The sequence below is a fragment of the Phocoena phocoena genome, chromosome 7 (assembly GCF_963924675.1).
Source record: "Phocoena phocoena chromosome 7, mPhoPho1.1, whole genome shotgun sequence".
Lineage (NCBI taxonomy): Eukaryota > Metazoa > Chordata > Mammalia > Artiodactyla > Phocoenidae > Phocoena > Phocoena phocoena.
The window spans coordinates 21,721,873-21,742,239 of record NC_089225.1 but is presented as its reverse complement, the minus strand read 5'-3'; the positions used below and the strand labels follow the sequence as shown (position 1 = coordinate 21,742,239).

Here is a 20,367-nt window from a genome sequence, read left to right as displayed (position 1 = left end):
ATTTTCCTTAAGAGCTACATTAAAGCTTAATATGGGGTCAGTTTTCCCAAAATTATCTTTCCTAGGAATATCCAATTCATCAAAATACTGATCCGAAAAGTTGACTCACTAATTGGATTTAAGTGCCACAGGACTCTTCAACACATTATTTTAATCAGTTTGTTGGAAAGATCAATTTTCTTATGGTTAAATGCATACAGAAATGAAACAACTAAATGAGTTACATGGGAAGGTTGGCACATCTCATTCCCTAGAGATCTTTAAGAACGGATTCTTAATTGTGTATCTGAAATGGTTTGAGGTCTTTAAATGAAATTTGTCTGGAAGCAGGAAGATGGGATACCTATCCAGGCCAGTGTTTCTGGATCCCCATCTTATGTTGACATTAATGTTCTACTGTTTAGTAGCTGGTGTTTGAGCTGAGGCAAGAAGTCATCCCTTTTTTCCTTTTAAAATTATTGTTTATTTAGTGCCATTTAAAAATAATGAGCAGAGTAGTTTGTGTTAGTTATGGTTGAGCCTTGAAAAGACAAGTGTTTTTTTTTTTTTTTTTGCAGTACACAGGCCTCTAACTGTTGTGGTCTCTCCCATTATGGAGCACAGGCTCTGGACGCACAGGCTCAGCGTCCATGGCTCACGGGCCTATTCGCTCCGCGGCACGTGGGATCTTCCCGGACCCGGGCACGAACCCATGTCCCCTGCATCGGCAGGCAGATCTCAACCACTGCGCCACCAGGGAAGCCCAAGACAAGTTTTTTTAAAGGTGGCCCTGTAGGCCTTTTTGTATTGACTGCTATTAAGGACTATAGTGAATGTAAACTGTATTCACTGTAGTGAATGTAAATGCAGGTTTTTAAGTTTAAAATTAAAGTGTTGTAAAAGGCTACAGTTCGTTTGAAGTGCAGGTGTTAAAAACTGAATTTTGCTATTTGTGCTTATGTAACACCTCCCACCCCTAGCATAGCGATGTTCGGATTCTGAATAAAAGGCTTACTCAGGCTGTAATATTTGTATATGTATGTATTTTATTTTCTTTTTCTTCATATTAGTCATTGTGGTTAGGTTATTTATTGGTAGCTTGTGAGTCACAAATATGTTTCTCATTCTTTAATGAGTCACCTAGCTACATACAAGTTTATTTTCTTTCCTTTCTAGATCTTTCACCTGAAAATAACTATTTTACTTACTTGGTAGGTTAAATTTTCAGTTTATACATTAATTTTTAGAACTGTAAATATCAAAATAATAGAAGAAGGTTCATTGATTTAGAAAACTTTTATTAGCACCTGCTCCAGTCTAGACACTATGCTAGGCTCGGGTATTCAGTGACTCTGTATATCACATAAGGAACTTAATTTGGGGACAGGACAAAAATAAACAACTGCATGCAGAGGCATGTTACAGGTCCTATGATGGAAGTATATGTATATATCATCCACAGTTGAGGCCCAGAGGTTGGTGTGCATTTGGGTACCCCTTGAGCATCATGTGGATAAGTTGGTGAACATAGACGAGGTTATTGTAGTGTTCTGGATTGCACCTTTTTGAACAACTGTACCTAAATAGTTTATACCTCTTTGTTGGAATGAGGTACTTAATCTATTGGATCAGAAACAGAACTATATTGGCTCTGTCCAGTTCAACATTTATATTGAAAACTTTGATGAATATGTGCTTTAAAAGTAGGTCTAGGGGGCTTCCCTGGTGGCACAGTGGTTGAGAGTCCGCCTGCCGATGCAGGGGACACGGGTTCGTGCCCCGGTCGGGGAAGATCCCACATGCCGCGGAGCGGCTAGGCCCGTGAGCCCTGGCCGCTGAGCCTGCGCGTCTGGAGCCTGTGCTCCGCAACGGGAGAGGCCACAAGACTGAGAGGCCCATGTACCGCAAAAAAAAAAAAAAAAAAGTAGGTCTAAAATCTGGTGTCAAAAGTTCCTAGTTAAAAAAAAAAAAGTTCCTAGTTTATGGAATTAATTCTTCTAAGCTAAATATAACTTTAAGTAATAACTTTATTCTCTTTTATACAAAGATTCTGATGTATATATGTTGAGGCTGGCAACAACAGAACATCAAGATACATCAGCGTTACCGGAGAAGGCAGTATGATTCTTGGGCATTTTGAAAACTATTTGTGAAGGGGCTGTTATTTTCAGTTTCTTTCACATAAGCTATAAAGGAATCTGGCAGCTCATGAGCTTCTAAAAATGAGAGTGCATTATTTCAAAGTGAGCTGATGTTGCATTCTGGAGTATTTAAAATTTGGTGCTAATTTGTGAGTCTGTAACAGAACTGTCGAGTGCAGTAATCAGTACATGATCTTACTAGCTGTGTGGTCTTGGGCTAATTACTTGACCTTTCAGAGTCTCAGTTTTTTCAACTATAAATTGTTAGTAGCACCTACCTTCACACAGGAACTGGAACATAAAAGGAAATTGCCAAAGTGACATGGGAATAATAATACTTTAGGTATTTGTATCTATTAAGGTCAATTTCGTTAGAGCTGTAAAAATAAAACTGCTTCTTCAACCTTAAATATGGAGAACATGAACAAAACTAATGTAGAAGAATGACACAAAATTTATGATGCATTCCATATTTTTTGCAAATGAGAAAAAATGTGGAGGAGTATGGTAAACAGTGATTATAGGAAGAGGGGGTTGGGTATATGATGGGGAACTTAAAATTTAAAATTTACACATTATTTAACATTGGAATTGTTAACAATAAAAAAGTATATTCTTTTACAATAAAAAATAAGTTTTTGAAATAATGTTTAGAAAACACTGTTTAAAAAATAACTTAAAAATATAAGAACAAACCTTGCCATTTTCCATCCCTCACTGGTGAGGGGTAGTGTGAATTGGGGGTGATTATTCTTTGTTCTCCAAAAGGACTTGTCAGAGTCAGAACCTCCCACTGGGACCCAGTGACAAAAAAATAGATGAAGTATTTCTTTCCCAGATCTGTTTCTCCACCATTTGTATGCAAGATGGTGACCTCTTTGACTAGAGTCCCATACTGTTAAATTCCTTTTCACCTATAAATCAGCTACCCGCACCAACGGCCTTTTCTCAGTCATTGTGATTCTTATGCCCTATCCCAGTGTTCTCCAAAGTGTGATTTGCTCAAGATTACCCACTGAAGGAAAGAAAAGAATTAAACTTGTTTCTTTCCTTTCCTTCCTTTCTTTTTGATCTAAAAGTGTAAGCAAAAATTTGGGTTTTTCTAATAGTTAATTTATAGATAAACACTGGGCCTATCACTTGGATTGCATCTCAGAAGGTCACATGTCACCTATAGCATGTGAAGCCTCTGAAAGAAGACTGCAGGATTCCAGTAACACAAAGGAGCTAACACTGGTACCCCAACTCTCTGGTTCACTTTCAGCATATTGTAGCCAATTGAAGTTTACTGGGCCTGGCTAACTGGTTTGGGGGGATTATATTTATTAAAATAACAGACTGACCCTCAGAAAATGGACAAAGGATTTCTATCAAGAGACTATAGAATGAAGATAAAACTTAAAACATACGCACAACAAGAAAATGTTAACACTGACACTTACAGTGTGGAATCTTTGTATCAGCCATATTATGAAGTGGTGGTGGTGGTGGTGGTGGTGGTGGTGGTGTTTTAATGATAATCCAATCAGATCTGACAAGATTTCAGTACTCCCCTAGCTAGATAGAAATTATCAGGAAAACTGTGTGAAGTATGGATTTGCTATTGCTAATTATGGATCATTATTGCTAATTATGAATCTCTCCCCAAGTTTATATTTGCCTAAAGCTAATATTTACATGTATATAATTTTAAAATAAATAACATATATACATATTGAGGTGCATACTCCCCATTTTTTTTTACTGGTAAAGTAAATCAAATTATCAAAAATGTTTGTATGGCTTCCCTGGTGGCACAGTGGTTGAGAGTCCGCCTGCCAATGCAGGGGACACGGGTTCGTGCCCCGGTCTGGGAAGATCCCACATGCCGCGGAGCGGCTGGGCCTGAGATCCATGGCCGCTGAGCCTGCGCGTCCGGAGCCTGTGCTCCGCAACGGGAGAGGCCACAACAGTGAGAGGGCCGCGTACCGCAAAAAAAAAAAAAAAAAATGTTTGTAGATAGCTGCTCAACCCTATAGTTGATATATTAACTATCTATAGCTGTCATTATTAAGTGTATATATGAGGTTAATGTCTGTCTATTAACCCTATAGTTTATATATTTAAGTATTCTCTCCTTTTTAAAACATGTTACTTCCTTGGACCTCTAATGCCATTCATTTAGTTTTTTGGTTTTTTTTTTTTAAGTCTCTTCTTCTCTCCCACCTAGAGTTCTGTCATGATCTTCAGCATTTCTGAAGGATAGTAAACAATAGGTATAAGTGAGATTTGCCCCCCAAAAACTGATTTGTGTGACAAAACCAAGAAGTAATTCCAGATAAGTTGTTTTAAGATTGTTTTAGGCAGTGCTGATTTTGAAATGTGTTTATAACCCCTACGTCCTTACCTTGAGTAGTCAATTTGAAGAGGCCAGTATTGGATAAATTCTGCTGTATTTGATAAGAAATGGATAAATTCTGCTGTATTTGATAAGAAATCAGCCCTAATGCTTCATAGTCAAATTTTGTGTATCTGTTTTTTTTAATCTCTTTACAATGCATAATACCCACTGTAGGTTTGCAGTGTGTATGTGATGATATACCACATTAAAGGATAAGGCAGTACGCAGTAGTGCATTATTTTAGACTGTGAAGCTTACTTCCTTCAAGTACTGAAACTATTTTGACAACTTTAACAGAATCTTTGAAGCCTGTTTTTTTACATTCTTCCTTTTTCTTAATGGCACAAGGCTACTATTGTGAACGTCTATTACTGTGCTAGATTATAATGTGTTGTTTGCCACTTTCATGTTTTTGTTTGTTTTGCTTTGTTTTTTAATATATATTCTTCAGCAGTCAGCTGTTACTTAATATAACAGTTGTGCCTACTTCTAATAGTTCCAACAAACTTTTGTTTAGTTTGTCGCTTCTTATGTAATATAGACATGAAAACTTACAACCAAGATTGATAGAACTGCAGATAACAGAAGTATCCCTGTGGTTATTAGGGAGGCCCTAAATAGTAAACTGTATGGCACTCATGTTGGAAAGATGGTATTTTATTCCTTCAGATAACTGAGTACTGTTTTGTTTTTTTCCCCAAGTGGTGTGGGGTTTTTGTTGTTTTTTTAAAATTTATTTTATTTATTTTGGGCTGTGTTGGGTCTTCATTTCTGTGCGAGGGCTTTCTCTAGTTGCGGCGAGCGGGGGCCACTCTTCATTGCCATGCGCGGGCCTCTCACTGTCGCGGCCTCTCTTGTTGCGGAGCACAGGCTCCAGACGCGCAGGCTCAGTAGTTGTGGCTCACGGGCCTAGTTGCTCCGCGGCATGTGGGATCTTCCCAGACCAGGGCTCAAACCCGTGTCCCCTGCATTGGCAGGCATATTCTCAACCATTGTGCCACCAGGGAAGCCCCAAGTTGCATGTTTTATAATTGCTTCAGTAATTCATACATTATATCATTTGTTTAAAAATTGAAAAAACCCACTCAAAATATTTTTATAATATACTTTATATAAAGAATGGTGGTTTTTACATTTTTTTTCCTAAAGGCAGTTTACATTCAAAGTAAACAAATGAAATTGAACGGTTGACAGTTCCTAATAGATGACATAAAATCTTTTGTGCTTATTAAGGCATTTTTAATATCAAGGCTCTACTAATTTTATTTGTGGAGTGGTTCCTTATATGCAGGGGGTAAAAGGGTGTTTGGAAAATGAAAGAGGTATGAAAAAACGCTGTGACAGTGTGTTTTGGGAGGTGTTGGTAATAATAAAAATAGCTGACTCAGCTCTTGAAAAGTTATGTTTAATTTACTTCATCCATTTCTCCTACTATAAAGTAGTTCCCAGGAAGCTCCCAGGAGCTTCCACCATGGATTTTTTTTTTTTCCTGCCATATGGTCTATAAAAACCGAAGGCTTTTAGTTGCCTGTTATACATAACAAGACATAGTGACATATTTGTTTCAAAATGTAACACAGACTTTAATAGGATCTTTTTATGGCAGCAGTCAAGCTGTAGTCTATACACAATATAGTATTAAGCCATCTTAACACACAGTGTCAGTTAAAATCATGTTAGACTTTTTCTACAAACTGGAATTTTATCCTTCTATTGGCAGTTAGCTTATTCAAGTATTCCAGTACCTCTTGTATTGAGTCTAATTATACACACACGTATACACATAAAGACCGCATAATCTTTTACTAGTTTTAACTAACAAGTTCTAGTCTGACCCTTTTTCATAAATTTGACTCTTTTTAATTTTGTTTTAATGTTTTTTCTTCTGAATTCATTCACATCAACAATAGGGATAGATAGATATAGATGAGGATATAGAGATAGAGATATTAGAACTAAATTATTTTACCAAGATCTAAGTCTGCTATTCTATTAATAGTATATAGCTGCTAGAAATAATATGGAAAAATACTGAGATTGGAAGGGCAAAAAAATTAATTATAGGAATCTTCTATACCTAGTTAAAGCCTACCTTCTTTCTGATTTATGCAGTAGAGCAATTTGTGATAGCAGAAGTTTAGCTTTGGCCCTAGCTTAGAAATATGTCAGGTTTTCAGAAGTTCTTTTGTCAGTTGTTTAGTACTGGAAACAATGTTTAAACTAGTGGTAGTTTTCTAGTCTAGCTGTTGAAGTATTTTAGCACATAATATTGAATTAATGAACTAAAGGTAGTCTTAGTTTCAAGTTTCAGGTTCTGGATAAAAGGCATCATCTGGTTACTTTTTAGAGAGGAAGAAAAGAAAATTTTGTTTTCTTTGATTGGACTGTTAGCTAGCCTTGGCCAGTGTATTTGACCACATTCCAGCTTCTTTTTGGAAGGACACTTGCTTAGTGCTCAATCCTTAAAGAGTAGATGTGTTTAACGTGAAGTTGGCTTGAAGAAAACTTCCTTATAATGGAAGGCCTCTTACTAGGGAGTCCAAGGGGGTGAGATAAGAGAACCAAGTGAGTCAGGGACATAGCTGGACTGTCTCAGGGTGGGGCTCTAGTAGGGGCAGGTCAGATTACTCCATGAAGCAATACACTGATGAGTAAGGAAGAGAAAACCTTCCTCATAGAAACATGCGAGATAAGCAGCAGAATTCTCACAAGATCTGAATTATATACTCAGGTATCAAGCTTACCCATGCAAACAGATGAAGCAATGGTAGGTGGCAGTCATACTGAATAAAGATTCCCAGTTTTATCAATAAACTGAAGCCTCTTGATCCCTCATGTCTCAGAGGAGTCTTATTTTAGTTCACCAACCACCTCTTTTACCATAATAAATTTTGAGTTTCTTCAGTACACAAGATTTTTCGCTAGATATTAGGTGATAGGTGTAGTGCAAAAGATTTATGAGAGTGCAAGAGGTATGTGTACTGTTGATTTTTTTTTAAGGTGGTTGGTAACAGACATTATTGAACTCCAGGCAGTGTAGCAAAGTGAAAATTTTTCTGTCTTAGTTCACCATTTTTCACCTATTATCTTCATTATGATTCTTTTCCAACCCAAATGTTTCTTGAAATGGATTTTAGTGTTCTCCCGTGTAAAATAAGTATTGTTAGATTTCTGGAATCTTGTCAAATCGCACCACAACTACTGAGGACCCAGTTCCTTATCAGAATGAATAGACTTTTTCTTAGGAAAGTTATATCTTGTTGTTGCTTTGCTTTGTTTAGATTCTGGTCATCCATCTTGCAGGATTTTAAGTAGGGACTTGAGCCGTGAGACCATAACACAAAAGTTAACTGGGGCTTATGACAGCAGGTAAACAGGGAGTCCAGGACAGATTTTCCTAATCCATTTTTGCCCTTTCTGTTATGCCAGCTGCCGCAGGAAATCAACTCTCTCCCAGTTGTCACTTTGGCATTTTTCTTCCTTCCTTCTCTTTTCACCTCACTTCTACAGCTCCAGTTACCACCTGAGAGGTTTTTTTTAAAATAAATTTGTTTATTTGTTTGTTTGTTTATTTATGGCTGTGTTGGGTCCTCGTTGCGGTGTGCGGGCTTCTCATTGCGGTGGCTTCTCTTGTTGCAGAGCCCAGGCTCTAGGCGCATGAGCTTCATTAGTCGTGGCACGCAGGCTCAGTATTTGTGGCACACGGGCTTTGTTGCTCCGTGGCATGTGGGACTTCCCGGACCAGGGCTCCAACCTGTGTCCCCTGCATTGGCAGGCGGATTCTTAACCACTGTGCCACCAGGGAAGCCCCTGTGAGTTTTAATTAATAGTTTTACATGGGGAATTGCCTTTGGCCAATTGAGCTGCCATCATACCGACATCACTCTCCAAGATCTGAAAGTTAAATCTTATCCTTTTCCACAAATGTACTATGACACAAATAATGAATTATCTCAGAATTTGAGTGTCTGGTGTTCAAAATGCAAGTTTGTTATAGAATTAAACTGGTCAGGAGTTGCATTTATTTTATTCTTAGTATATATTAAGCTTCATATAGATATTCTTAACTAGAATTACACAGTCCAATAGGCTGTCTGTCACAAATCCAATGACAGTGTGTACTCAGAAACTATAGGCAATGAGGATTTAATCGCAGCACCCTAATGTCCTCTTATTACCTTGAAATCTTTTCAGTTGACATTCTATTATTTAATTCCATTACATACCAGTAATTGCATTTACTGAAGCCAATGTTTCTCCTTATAGGAAATGCTGATCTTAGTAAATTTCAACTATAGGCAGGGAAATGTTCTTTAATAAATAATTGAGGACTTCCCTGGTGGTCCAGCAGTTAAGACTCCAAGCTCCCAATGCAGGGGGCCTGGGCTCATTCCCCGGTCAGGGAACTAGATCCCGCATGCATGATGCAACTAAGAGTCTACATGCCACAACTAAGATCCCACACATGGCAACGAAGGTCCTGCTGCTGCAACTAAGACCCGGTGCAGCCAAATAAAATAAATATTAAAATAAAAATAAAATTAAAAAATAATTGAAAGACTTTTTCACAGTTCAGTGCTGGTCCTGTTACCTCTGATGTCTAGAGTATTTTATACATGGTAACTAAATTATGGAATCTGGAAAATCATCTCCTCAAGAAATCTCACAAGGTGTGCTACATAGTAGCTTAATGTAAATAGGTTAAAGAGACTGGCTTTATCTCAAGTGGCTTACTATGTTAAAGAAGAGTTTAATGTATTCAGCTTCACAGTTGCAACACCAAGTGAATTCTGACACCTCTGATGAGATGATTAAAGTTGGACATTTTTTTCTTTCGACAGCATTAACAAAGAGAGCATCATAGATGTGGAAGGTGTTGTGAGAAAAGTGAATCAGAAAATTGGAAGCTGTACGCAGCAGGATGTAGAGTTACATGTTCAAAAGGTAATTTTTTTCAAAATATAAAATTGTATACAGAAATAGATGAACTAGTTCTTATCACTAGTCACATCAAGTCTATATGTTCTTTTTTTTTTTAATTAATTTTTGGCTGCGTTGGGTCTTCGTTGCTGTGTGCAGGCTTTCTCTAGTTGTGGTGAGCGGGGGCTATTCTTCGTTGTGGTACACGGGCTTCTCATTGCGGGGGCTTCTCTTGCTGTGGAGCACGGGCTCTAGTCTAGGCGTGCAGGCTTCAGTAGTTGTGGCACGTGGGCTCAGTAGTTGTGGTTTGCGGGCTCTAGAGCGCAGGCTCAGTAGTTGTGGCACACGGGCTTAGTTGCTCCGCGGCATGTGGGATCTTCCGGGACGAGGGCTCGAACCCGTGTCCCCTACATTGGCAGGAGGATTCTTAATCACTGTACCACCAGGGAAATCCCTATATATTCTTAATAATTAGAGTTGATGTAAAATATTGAGATTTATAAATTGATTACTAACTCGGTTAGCTTTTGTTATATAACAGACCACCTCAATACTTAGCGACTTAAAACAACAAAAACATTTATTTGCTCATGATTCTGTGCAGTTTGGGAATGAGGGTCAGCCTATCTGGGATGGCTCATCTGCACCACATGACATTGCCTGGGGTCACTGATATTTCTGGGACATCTCCCCATGGCCTCTCCTCATCCAGCAGGCTTGCCCAGGCTTGTTGACATGGTACATCTACCATAGTCACATACGGAAAAGTATAAAACACATCTAAAAAGCTTTATTCACTATTATGAACCTATTTTGCTGTGAACTTTCTTTTAATGATGTACTTCTGAAGGTTGATTAGTTATACTCTTAATCATTATATTTCCTTATAATCATTGTATTTCTAATATTTTACAGTATAAAGAAGTCAAGAGACAATACTATATTGGACTTACATCCCAGCAATAACTTTTTCATACAAGATTTATCCCACATCATTTTCTTAGACATAAAAACTAAAAATGCTCACCATCATTGACCTTTAAAATCTTATAAGTGAACTCACATGTATTTAATACTATTGAAATAATCCTGCAATTTTGAACCTGCAGTCTCAGATCCAGGTCTAGTTTATAATATTCATCATTGAATTTCTCTTACAGAGTAGTCCTTTCCCACCCTTACCCCTGTGTGTGTGTGTGTGTAGGCACGCGCGTGAGCGAGCACACATATATGGGATAGAACAGACAGAGAGATGCAGAAAGACAGATTCATCCATACACAGTAATTTGGGAGTAAGGTTGTATTTAATTGAAATTGACTGTCTTGGAACTCTTCAAGACTTAGAAAATCTTGTATTTTTTACCGACCTAAGTTGCCAAATTACTTTGTTCTCTTTGTGTAAGTCTTATTTCAAACTAACCCTGCCATGAAGTCTGCAACGTAGTAAAGGCAAACTGACCTAAAGGTGTGCTGACCAAAAAAAAAAAAAAAAAAACCCTGTCTTCGAATAACATGTTTTTCAACACTTGAATAAATAAGATTTTAGTGAGTAGAGCAAGTAAATGTATTTTTTTTTTTTAGATGTTGTGGGTAGGAGTTTATTAATTAATTTATTTATTTTTGCTGTGTTGGGTCTTCATTTCTGTGTGAGGGCTTTCTCTAGTTGTGGCAAGTGGGGGCCACTCTTCATCGCGGTGCGTGGGCCTCTCACTATCGCGGCCTCTCTTGTTGTGGAGCACAGGCTCCAGACGCAAAGGCTCAGTAGTTGTGGCTCATGGGCCTAGTTGCTCCGCGGCATGTGGGATCTTCCCAGACCAGGGCTCGAACCCGTGTCCCCTGCATTAGCAGGCCGATTCTCAACCACTGCGCCACCAGGGAAGCCCAAGTAAATGTATTTCTAAAATATTCTAATTATCTAGTGTTTGGTTCAACCTTAATAAATGTTAAATATAAAGCCTAAAGAGCTTACCCACAAATTTTGCCTGAATAAAAATAATTATAAAGTATCTTACAAAGCATAAAATGTTGTATGCTAAACAGAATTTTATAATAAGCAGTGACTCTCTTTTATCATTTATTTATTCAGCCAGCAGTTACTGAGTGTATACTTTGTGCCAAGCACTATGTGAAGTTCTGGGGATGAAAGCGCTCACGACCTAATGAAGGAGATGATGAATTTCTAGTAGTTAGAAAAATGAAAGAGGTAGCTGTCCAGTTCTCCAACTTTGCATTGGAGATCAAGTTCCTGTTAACTCATCAAAGGGAAGCATGACAACTTAGGTATAGGGGGTGGTGACAAATAATTCTATTTTAATGCTATGAAGAAGACTGGAGTATCCTTCTGATACCTTTTCTTCAAGTGTCTGAGCTGAATGCTAAATGTAATTTACCAACTGGAAGAATATAATTTCCTTTCTGGAATTTACTAAATAAGGTCTCTTTCCCTCTTGTGCTTTAGCAGGTTTTCCAGGCATAGTTGGGAATAACTAATAGGGTAACATGTTTTTTTAAGAGTGGCTTAAAAAACCCAAGCTCATTCTTTATGACCTAACTGCCTTTTTTTTTTTTTTTTTTTTTGCGGTACACGGGCCTCTCACTGTTGTGGCCTCTCCCGTTGCGGAGCACAGGCTCCAGACGCGCAGGCTCAGCAGCCATGGCTCACGGGCCCAGCCGCTTCGTGGCATGTGGGATCTTCCCGGACCGGGGCACGAACCCGTGTCCCCTGCATCGGCAGGCGGACTCTCAACCACTGCGCCACCAGGGAAGCCCCCTAACTGCTTTTTAGCACTAAAATGTGCAGTTAGTGTGAGTTAGGGATTTTAACACCATAAAGGAACACTTTCTACAGCAGCTCCCAGCCAGGAGAGCAGCAGGAAATGAGCTATAACATACTTGATGAAAGAAAGCATTGAGGGATATTTAGAAAACGAATGAGGAAAGGAAAGAGAGGTACAGCAGAATTGAGCCGACTTTGGTCCTAGTGGTAGAAATGGCCAGATGCTGTTAACAATTATAATAACTTATTTGTTAATGGCTCTTTCAAACGAGCAAAGTGTTTTCTTATTCATTATTCCATTTGATTCTTACCGCAGACCTTATTTTACAGAAGACTGTTGAAGCGCTAGGTAAAGTGATTTGCCTAACAACAGCTTTTATGTGACAAAGAGAGGCCTTAAGCTAGACCCCTCGACTCCAGTTATTACTTATTTAAGACATTGGTGTGAACCTTAGAGTTTACAAAGTATTTGTACCTATGTTATCTCATCTGACTATTCCAGCAACCCAGGGATGTACACAAGAAATATTATTATCCCCATTTTATAGGTGAAAAAAACATGTACCATCTTTGATTTTAGCAAGTAGTTTCAGTTAAAGATGTATGCAAACATTGTTTCTCATGTTAAGTCAACTGTAGATTTTTTTGAAACAAAAGATAACGGGTTTTGTGTGTTTCTTGATATTTTTGGTAATCTCTCACTTTCAGATTTATGTGATCAGTTCAGCTGAACCCCGCCTGCCCCTGCAGCTGGACGATGCTGTTCGTCCTGAGGTGGAAGGAGAAGAGGTGAAAATTACACTTTTGAAATAATATGTTTCCTCTGTATGTTTAGTTTGCAAAACATTGAAAACTTGATGTGCTGCTTTTGTAGGAAGGGTACCTATGAATTGATTTGAGCTTCATTTTTATTTAAACGTACTCTTACATTAACAATTCTCAAACTTTTTGGTCTCAGGATTCCTTTACATTCTTAAAAATAATTGACCCCACAGTCTTTTGTTTTTGTAGGTATACCTATCAATATTTACAGTATTAGAAATTAAAACAAAATTTTTAATATTTATGACATTATTAAAAATAATATAATTAGATTATGTGTCTGTGTATTCCTATATAAATAATAAAAACAGCAGTAACATTTTATGAAAAGTATTTTCAAAAACAAAAAATAATTTAGTGTCAAGGCTGACATTGTGTCACATGTCTACATTGTTGGTAATATCTGGCTCAATACACAACAATTAGATTTTCATATCTGCCTCTACATTCATTCTGTTGTGATAGCACACATCATGAAGCCTTTGGAAAATTTCTCAGTATAGTCAGGAAAAAATGAGAGTGAAAAGGTATTATTATGAAAAATAAGTTTGACTTAACAGACTCCCTTCTGAAAGTGTATCGGGTACCTTCACTGGTGCCCTGAACATACTTTGAGAACCACTGTTCTATGTCAGCTTTTATCTGCTCCTTCACTCTTCAACTAGCAGGTAAAATCCAGGGATCAATGAAGGTGCTGGTTGTTAATTATTCTGATATCCCAATAATGAGTCAAGGGGTTTGGGGGCAGGAGGTGGAAAAAAAGCATTAACCTCAATTCATTCTCATTTCTCTTCTTTCCAGCTCTTCCTTTTAATAATAACTTCTCTCTGGCTCCACTTCTTGTATCTTGGATCTTTGATTTGGGGGTATAACATGAACACACGTGAACACACCTATTCTTACTTAAAAATTAACATGGCTTCTGCAAGTGTTGTTTGTGTCCTTAAAAAAATTAGTAAAATCTGTTTTTTCATCTTTTTTTTAGGATGGAAGAGCTACTGTTAACCAAGATACAAGATTAGACAACAGAGTCATTGATCTTAGGGTATGCCTCATTTGTTTATTTAGTGACATGATTGTGCTGACATCAAGGTGGGCAAGGATACCATACCTGACTCAGGTTTATAGAAAAAATCGGCATTTGCCTGTATGTAATATGATAATACAAGAAGTAATTTACCTTTCTGACTGACCCTTCCCCTAAAAAGAATTGTAGGCAACAAGGACAGTTGAGTAATAGTTCACAAGATACTGACTTGCTTCATGTTAAAATGACAAAGGAACATGAAGCTAATAAATGGTCTTGCTTCCAGGTAGTACCTGTTTCAAACAAGGTAGTCAGCAAGTGAAAACATAACCATTAATATCACTACAAAATTGTGAAAGAAGTTATGTGTACATTTTAGAACAACCAGGTGGAGATTAGTAGTTAATGCCTCAACTCTTTGAATTTGATCGGAGCACAGAGTTAATAATAATAACAAAGAAGTATTTGGCCCTGGTGGTTTATATAGTAATCTCATAGGTCTTCTGTTTCCCTTTCTGGTTTGGTAACAAGTGAAAGAGTTCAGTGGTTTCATCATTGTAGTAAAACCAATGTCATCTCTCTTTCTTAATGTTTGACCATATCATTTCCTTTACTTAAAATAATCTACCTAAAACTTAGATGCTTTGTCACATTAAGAGTTCTTTCCAACCTTTCTGCCCTTATTGTACGCTCAAGTTTCACCTGATTATTTGCTTTTTGTCTGCTTTTACCTTTTACATTTTAATTTATAGTATATAGAAAAGGCTAGCAATAATCAAGTCCTTTTGGTACTGCCTAGAAACCTCAGGTTTTTCGTAATTTTGGCCACAGTACTTAGACATCCTACTGTATTTGCTATTTGCTCACACAAGTTATTGGTTGTGCCTCTAGAATTTGGCCTGAAGAGTATTTTTCTTTGACCCACATTTTTTTTTTAATTTAAATTCATTGCCATCATTGAAAAACGGAGGGTTTTCGCATTAAATCTAGATGGTTTTTCTCAAAAAGTTGGAGGTGAACCCATCAATACTGGGCCCATGTAGCAAAATTAGCTAGTACTCTATATTGAGCATTCTGTTCTCTACCGTGCCCTGCACCACCCAGGAAGTACCATTCATTCATTCCATTTTTTATTTGTCTGGCCCTTGTAAGCATTCACCTTTTTAACCCCTACTTTGACTTTACATTTTGGGAAGCATTCTATACATAAGTAGCTTGAAATCTTTTACACACCTTAGATTATGTCTAAACTACTATCTAATTTAACTCCAAACCAGTTTTTTTAATAGACTCTCAGTTTAGCAAAGTCAAGAGTTGGAGAGTTTGGAAATAAAGGGCAAAATTTGCATTCTCCTTCTATAATATGAAAAATTCCAAGATATATCCTTATATTGATTGTCATGTAACCTAACTTTTCTCTCATATAGTGAATTGTTTTCTCTCTGAACTTTCCAGGCAGGTGACCTGATTAGAAAATACTCCATCTCAGTTAATGTGTCAAATTGATTTAATTAGTTTTTTAAATTGTCTTATAGACATCAACTAGTCAGGCAGTCTTCCGTTTCCAGTCTGGCATCTGCCATCTTTTCCGAGAAACTTTAATTAACAAGGGTTTTGTGGAGATCCAAACTCCTAAAATCATCTCAGGTATGCTTTAAGATATTTCTCTTAGTTTTTTAAAATAAATTGCTTTCCCCCAAGTTGATTCATATTAAGTTTTGGTTTTGGTTTTGTTTTTTTAATTTGAGACTCCCAAGTGTCCCTTGAGGTTTATTGCCATGAGACTATTTTGAAGACTATGCCATATAGCAGCAATCACACGTCACTAACACCAGTAATACTAAATCCCCTTATTTCAGGAGTCATTATGTGATAATGATTATAAAATGAGGCAATAACACATGAAGCAGTATTTTTATTAATGTAAGGTACACCAGAAACTACTTTTCCTTATGTAGGTTTCTTTCTAATTGGTATTGCAGTTGTTTTTTGTATAAACTACATTGTAAAATTACTAAATACTACAGATGGGAAAATCTCATTAATTCTCATTCTTACATGAGAAACTTATATTAATCATTCTTAACTATTTAACCTTTTTAGAGTTACTTAAATAACAAGAAAAAGTATGTTATAATTTAATTATAAATTAAAAATTGAACATTGCATTATTGATAATTAGAAAATTATTAAGAATATCATATCTTTTTTCCTTTAAAAAATTTTTTTTACAACTCCAGAGTAGCTTTAATAGATTTAAAATTGATGCAGAAAGAGAGCATATATATCCAAAGAAGTAAAATGGAGATATAGCCAAAGAAGTAAGTCTGTCCTAAATATAAACTGTTTAGAATCAGGTATAAGACATATATAGATTATGATTTCTCTGCAATTCTTGATTTTCCAGTTTTTTTTGTTTTGTTTTGTTTTAGTGAAGTACTTGAATCAGAAGTATAAACTTTCTACTGGAAGTTTGCATTGATAAGCTTACAGTTAATTATAATGTGTTTGCATTTCAGCTGCCAGTGAAGGAGGAGCCAATGTATTTACTGTGTCATATTTTAAAAATAATGCATACCTGGCTCAGTCTCCACAGCTGTACAAGCAAATGTGTATTTGTGCTGATTTTGAGAAGGTTTTCTGTATTGGACCAGGTAAGGTTTTTGGCAGTTACGGTTTTCTCAAAATTCATTAACTGTACCATAGTAATGGTTTTAGAAACACAGTTTACATAAAAACATTTTGAAAGCTTAAATCCTTTTATATGCTGACTACATAAACACTAGACTTTGAGGTAAAAATGACAAGGTACTTAGGTAGACATTCTAAATAATATATTTTGTTGTCCTTGATAGCTCCTTTACTGCTGTTGTAAGTTTACAAATGTGCCACTGTTTATTTCACTACCAGTTTTATTGCAAAGCTGTTCTGTTTTACTATTACTGTTTATACTGTTCTTAGTATTGATAATATGCTAAAGTCCATTAGAAATTACTACAAATGTCTGATATTTAATAGATTATATTAACATGTTTTTTAAGATATAGTTGTTACAAGTCAAACATGGACACATAATCATGTGGCAGATTCTTTTTTTTAATTAATTTTATTTATTAATTTATTGGCTGCGTTCGGTCTTTGTTGCTACGTGCGGGCTTTCTCTAGTTGCGGCAAAGGGGGGCTACTCTTCATTGAAGTGCGTGGGCTTCTCATTGCGGTGGCTTCTTTTGTTGTAGAGCACAGGCTGTAGGTGCGTGGGCTTCAGTAGTTGTGGCTCGCGGGCTCTAGAGCGCAGGCTCAGTAGTTGTGGCACATGGGCTTAGTTGCTCCGCGGCATGTGGGACTTTCCCAGACTAGAGCTTGAACCCGTGTCCCCTGTATTGGCAGGCAGATTCTTAACCACTGCGCCACCAGGGACGTCTGGCAAACTCTTTTATGAAGCTAGTTATAAGCAAAAACTAGCTTTACTTCATTCTTTAAAACTTACCAAATTACTTTATATATGTAAGTTTTTTGATAGCTTAATAAAAATTATATACCTGCTAATAGAGAAACTGAGATCATTAAGTTTCTTAATTTTCTGAATTCATTAAACAATTATATGTTGAACACCTGCTGCATATACAGCCTTGCTCTAGGTTCCATGTACATAAGAGAAGAATCAACCAGCCCTTCTCAAATGTTAATGTGCACATGAATCACCTGGGGACCTTGTTAAAATGCAGATTCTGACCATTAGGTCTGTGGTGAGGCTTGAGATTCTGCATTTCTTACAAGCTTCCAGGTACTGCTGATGCTGCTGATTTGCAGACAGACCATGCTTTGAGTGACAAGGGAATAAACATTGTCCCTGCTTCCAAGACAGAATGAGACATGCATACGTAGAGCACTCACAGGGAGTAATCAAGTGATTTTCACAGCAAAAAATCAGATTGTGCTGTACAATCAGCAGATTGGCGTTAATTATATAGTGTAGATAGTGTAAAAAAAGGGAGAAGATGGAATTTGCTAGAGTCACCATAAAAGAGAATTCATACTGAGGTAGGTTCTAAGGACAGAGTGGGAGATACAGACAATGGAGATGACATTCTAGTCAGAGGAAGCAGGATGAGTAAAGTGCATGGGAGAAAATAAAAATAAGACTAGTTAATATTAAGAAATGGGAAATACAGGGTAGGACTAAATTATGAAAGCATAAAGGTTTTAGACATTTTGTCATTTTATGTCTTATTACAGTAGTCATTTGGGAACCATTTGTTAAGTTACTGAGGAAGGATGTGTTATAGGAATATCAGTCTTGCAGTGGTATGAAAAATGGAGCAGAGCTAGAGTCAGGAAGACTGGAAAGGAGGAAAGTGCAGTGAGGATAATAAGAACTGGACTGAGGTAATGGCTAGAGTGTGTATAATGTTACTTCATTTGCACAGATTTCATTTAGCTTGAGTCCAGTTTTAATAACATTGAGAACTCACTATATTGAATCTATTTTAATTATTGAGAAGGCACTTCAGGATCTTGCATTCCCTTGGGATTTTCACTAGCCTCATTTATTAATTTACATTTGTTGCAGCTTTTACGTGACTGTAGGAATTTGTAATGATCTTGCCGTCCATGAGAATGCTGAAACAGATGTCTTATCAAAGATTTTTCCAACCCTATAATGATAATGAAAATAGTGCCATTGGAGTACTAGTAAATAGGATTTGATATTTGAATCCCAATTTCTCCAAAATTTTAAACAACATGTACTATGCATTTCTTTTATTAATGTTACAGTATTCAGAGCTGAAGACTCTAATACCCACAGACATCTAACTGAATTTGTTGGTTTGGATATTGAAATGGCTTTTAATTACCATTACCATGAAGTTGTGGAAGAAATTGCTGACACTTTAGTACAAATATTCAAAGGACTTCAAGAAAGGTAAAAAATATATATTTTATAACCTTAGATGGGTATAATTTTCAAATTAGTTTAAGTTCTTCAAAATAAAGCAATTCTGAAATATGTAAACTAAGTTTTTATTGGTTGATCAGTTAGTTAGTGGAAAAATCCACACTCGAAATAGTAACTTCTGAATCCTAGCCAATTGGGACTACAGCTAGTTAACCTAATCTTCGTGGAAAAGTTTACCAGATCGTGAATTGCCTAACTATATTTGTTTTTTCCTCTATATTGACATCCTGAATTTCTCAGAAATAGAGCATATGTTACTTTTATAGCAGTTTATTATTTGGGAGGTAGTGTGGGGTTCAGAGCTTGGATTCAGCTAGATCCAGGTTGTAGGATCAAATCCCAACTCTGCTATTATCTGTGTGGGTGTTGTGCAAGTTAACTCTGTGCCTCAGTTTCCTCTGCTGTTTTAAGTGACGATAATATTACTACTTAACTCAGAGGTCAAGAGTCCCTTTAGTCTTTCAGTTTCTGATCTTTACTGAATCTGTGTAAATAAAGCCTGTGTCAGGAATGTTAATTCTTAGATCAATTAATATTTACAATGAGTGCTCAGTAGAGATTAGAAACTGTATACTGAAGGGACTTTCAGCTTATTTGGGCCTGGTGAATTGACACATTTATAGAAAATTATTAGGCATGTTCTGGGTGTTCAGAAAATTGAATTGTGTAAAATGTTCACTTCAGGTACACCCTCTAAACTGGCAGATAGTTTCTCGCTCAAAAGGACATTGAAAGTTGTTTACTTGTGATAATGTTTACAATAGAGAAAACAAGAAGATGGAAAGCAAGTTAACTGGGATCAAGAGAGTCTTTTCTTTTTTTTTTCTTTTTGCCATACTTGTGACAGTACTGCCAGTATTAAGTTGGATATAACAGATTTATCTAGCACTTTGATAGCCGACAAAGGACTGTATTTGAAATTTCTGTTTGAAGACCATTGATTTAACTATTAGTTGATGTATTTGGATATGCTTCATTAATACTTAAAGAGTTCAAAAATATTTTGAAACTTTTTTACGCCATTGCAAGTCTAATGAGTAATTTCAAGAACACAGAAATTAATCATTGATCTTATAAAAATACTGTAGCATAGCACCAGTATTTTCCAGGCATTCTATTCATTGCATTGTACCTTTGATGAATAGTTAATTGTAGACAGCCTTTTTTTTCCCCTAATGACACTTATTGTTTTCGTTCTGATTTTATTAATACTGGCAATACATATTTATTGCAGACAGCTAGAAATAAAGGCATAAAGTAAAGATTAACAGTCACCCATAATCCCACCCCCCAGAGATAACCATCATTAACATTTTGATGCATTTTTAAAAATTGAGGTGTAATTGACCTACATCACTGTGTTAG

At 36.7% G+C, this 20,367-nt stretch overlaps 1 protein-coding gene across 1 annotated transcript in view; it reads left to right on the top strand.

The window, feature by feature from the left end:
• Positions 1–20,367, top strand: part of DARS1 (aspartyl-tRNA synthetase 1) — a 67,159-nt gene that overhangs the window by 28,018 nt on the left and 18,774 nt on the right. Inside the window, exons 5-10 of the mRNA XM_065880116.1 lie at positions 9,342–9,444; positions 12,905–12,985; positions 14,004–14,063; positions 15,581–15,692; positions 16,565–16,699; positions 18,822–18,969. Of these exons, the coding sequence (XP_065736188.1) occupies positions 9,342–9,444; positions 12,905–12,985; positions 14,004–14,063; positions 15,581–15,692; positions 16,565–16,699; positions 18,822–18,969 (639 nt within the window). The remainder of the gene's footprint in view (positions 1–9,341; positions 9,445–12,904; positions 12,986–14,003; positions 14,064–15,580; positions 15,693–16,564; positions 16,700–18,821; positions 18,970–20,367) is intronic.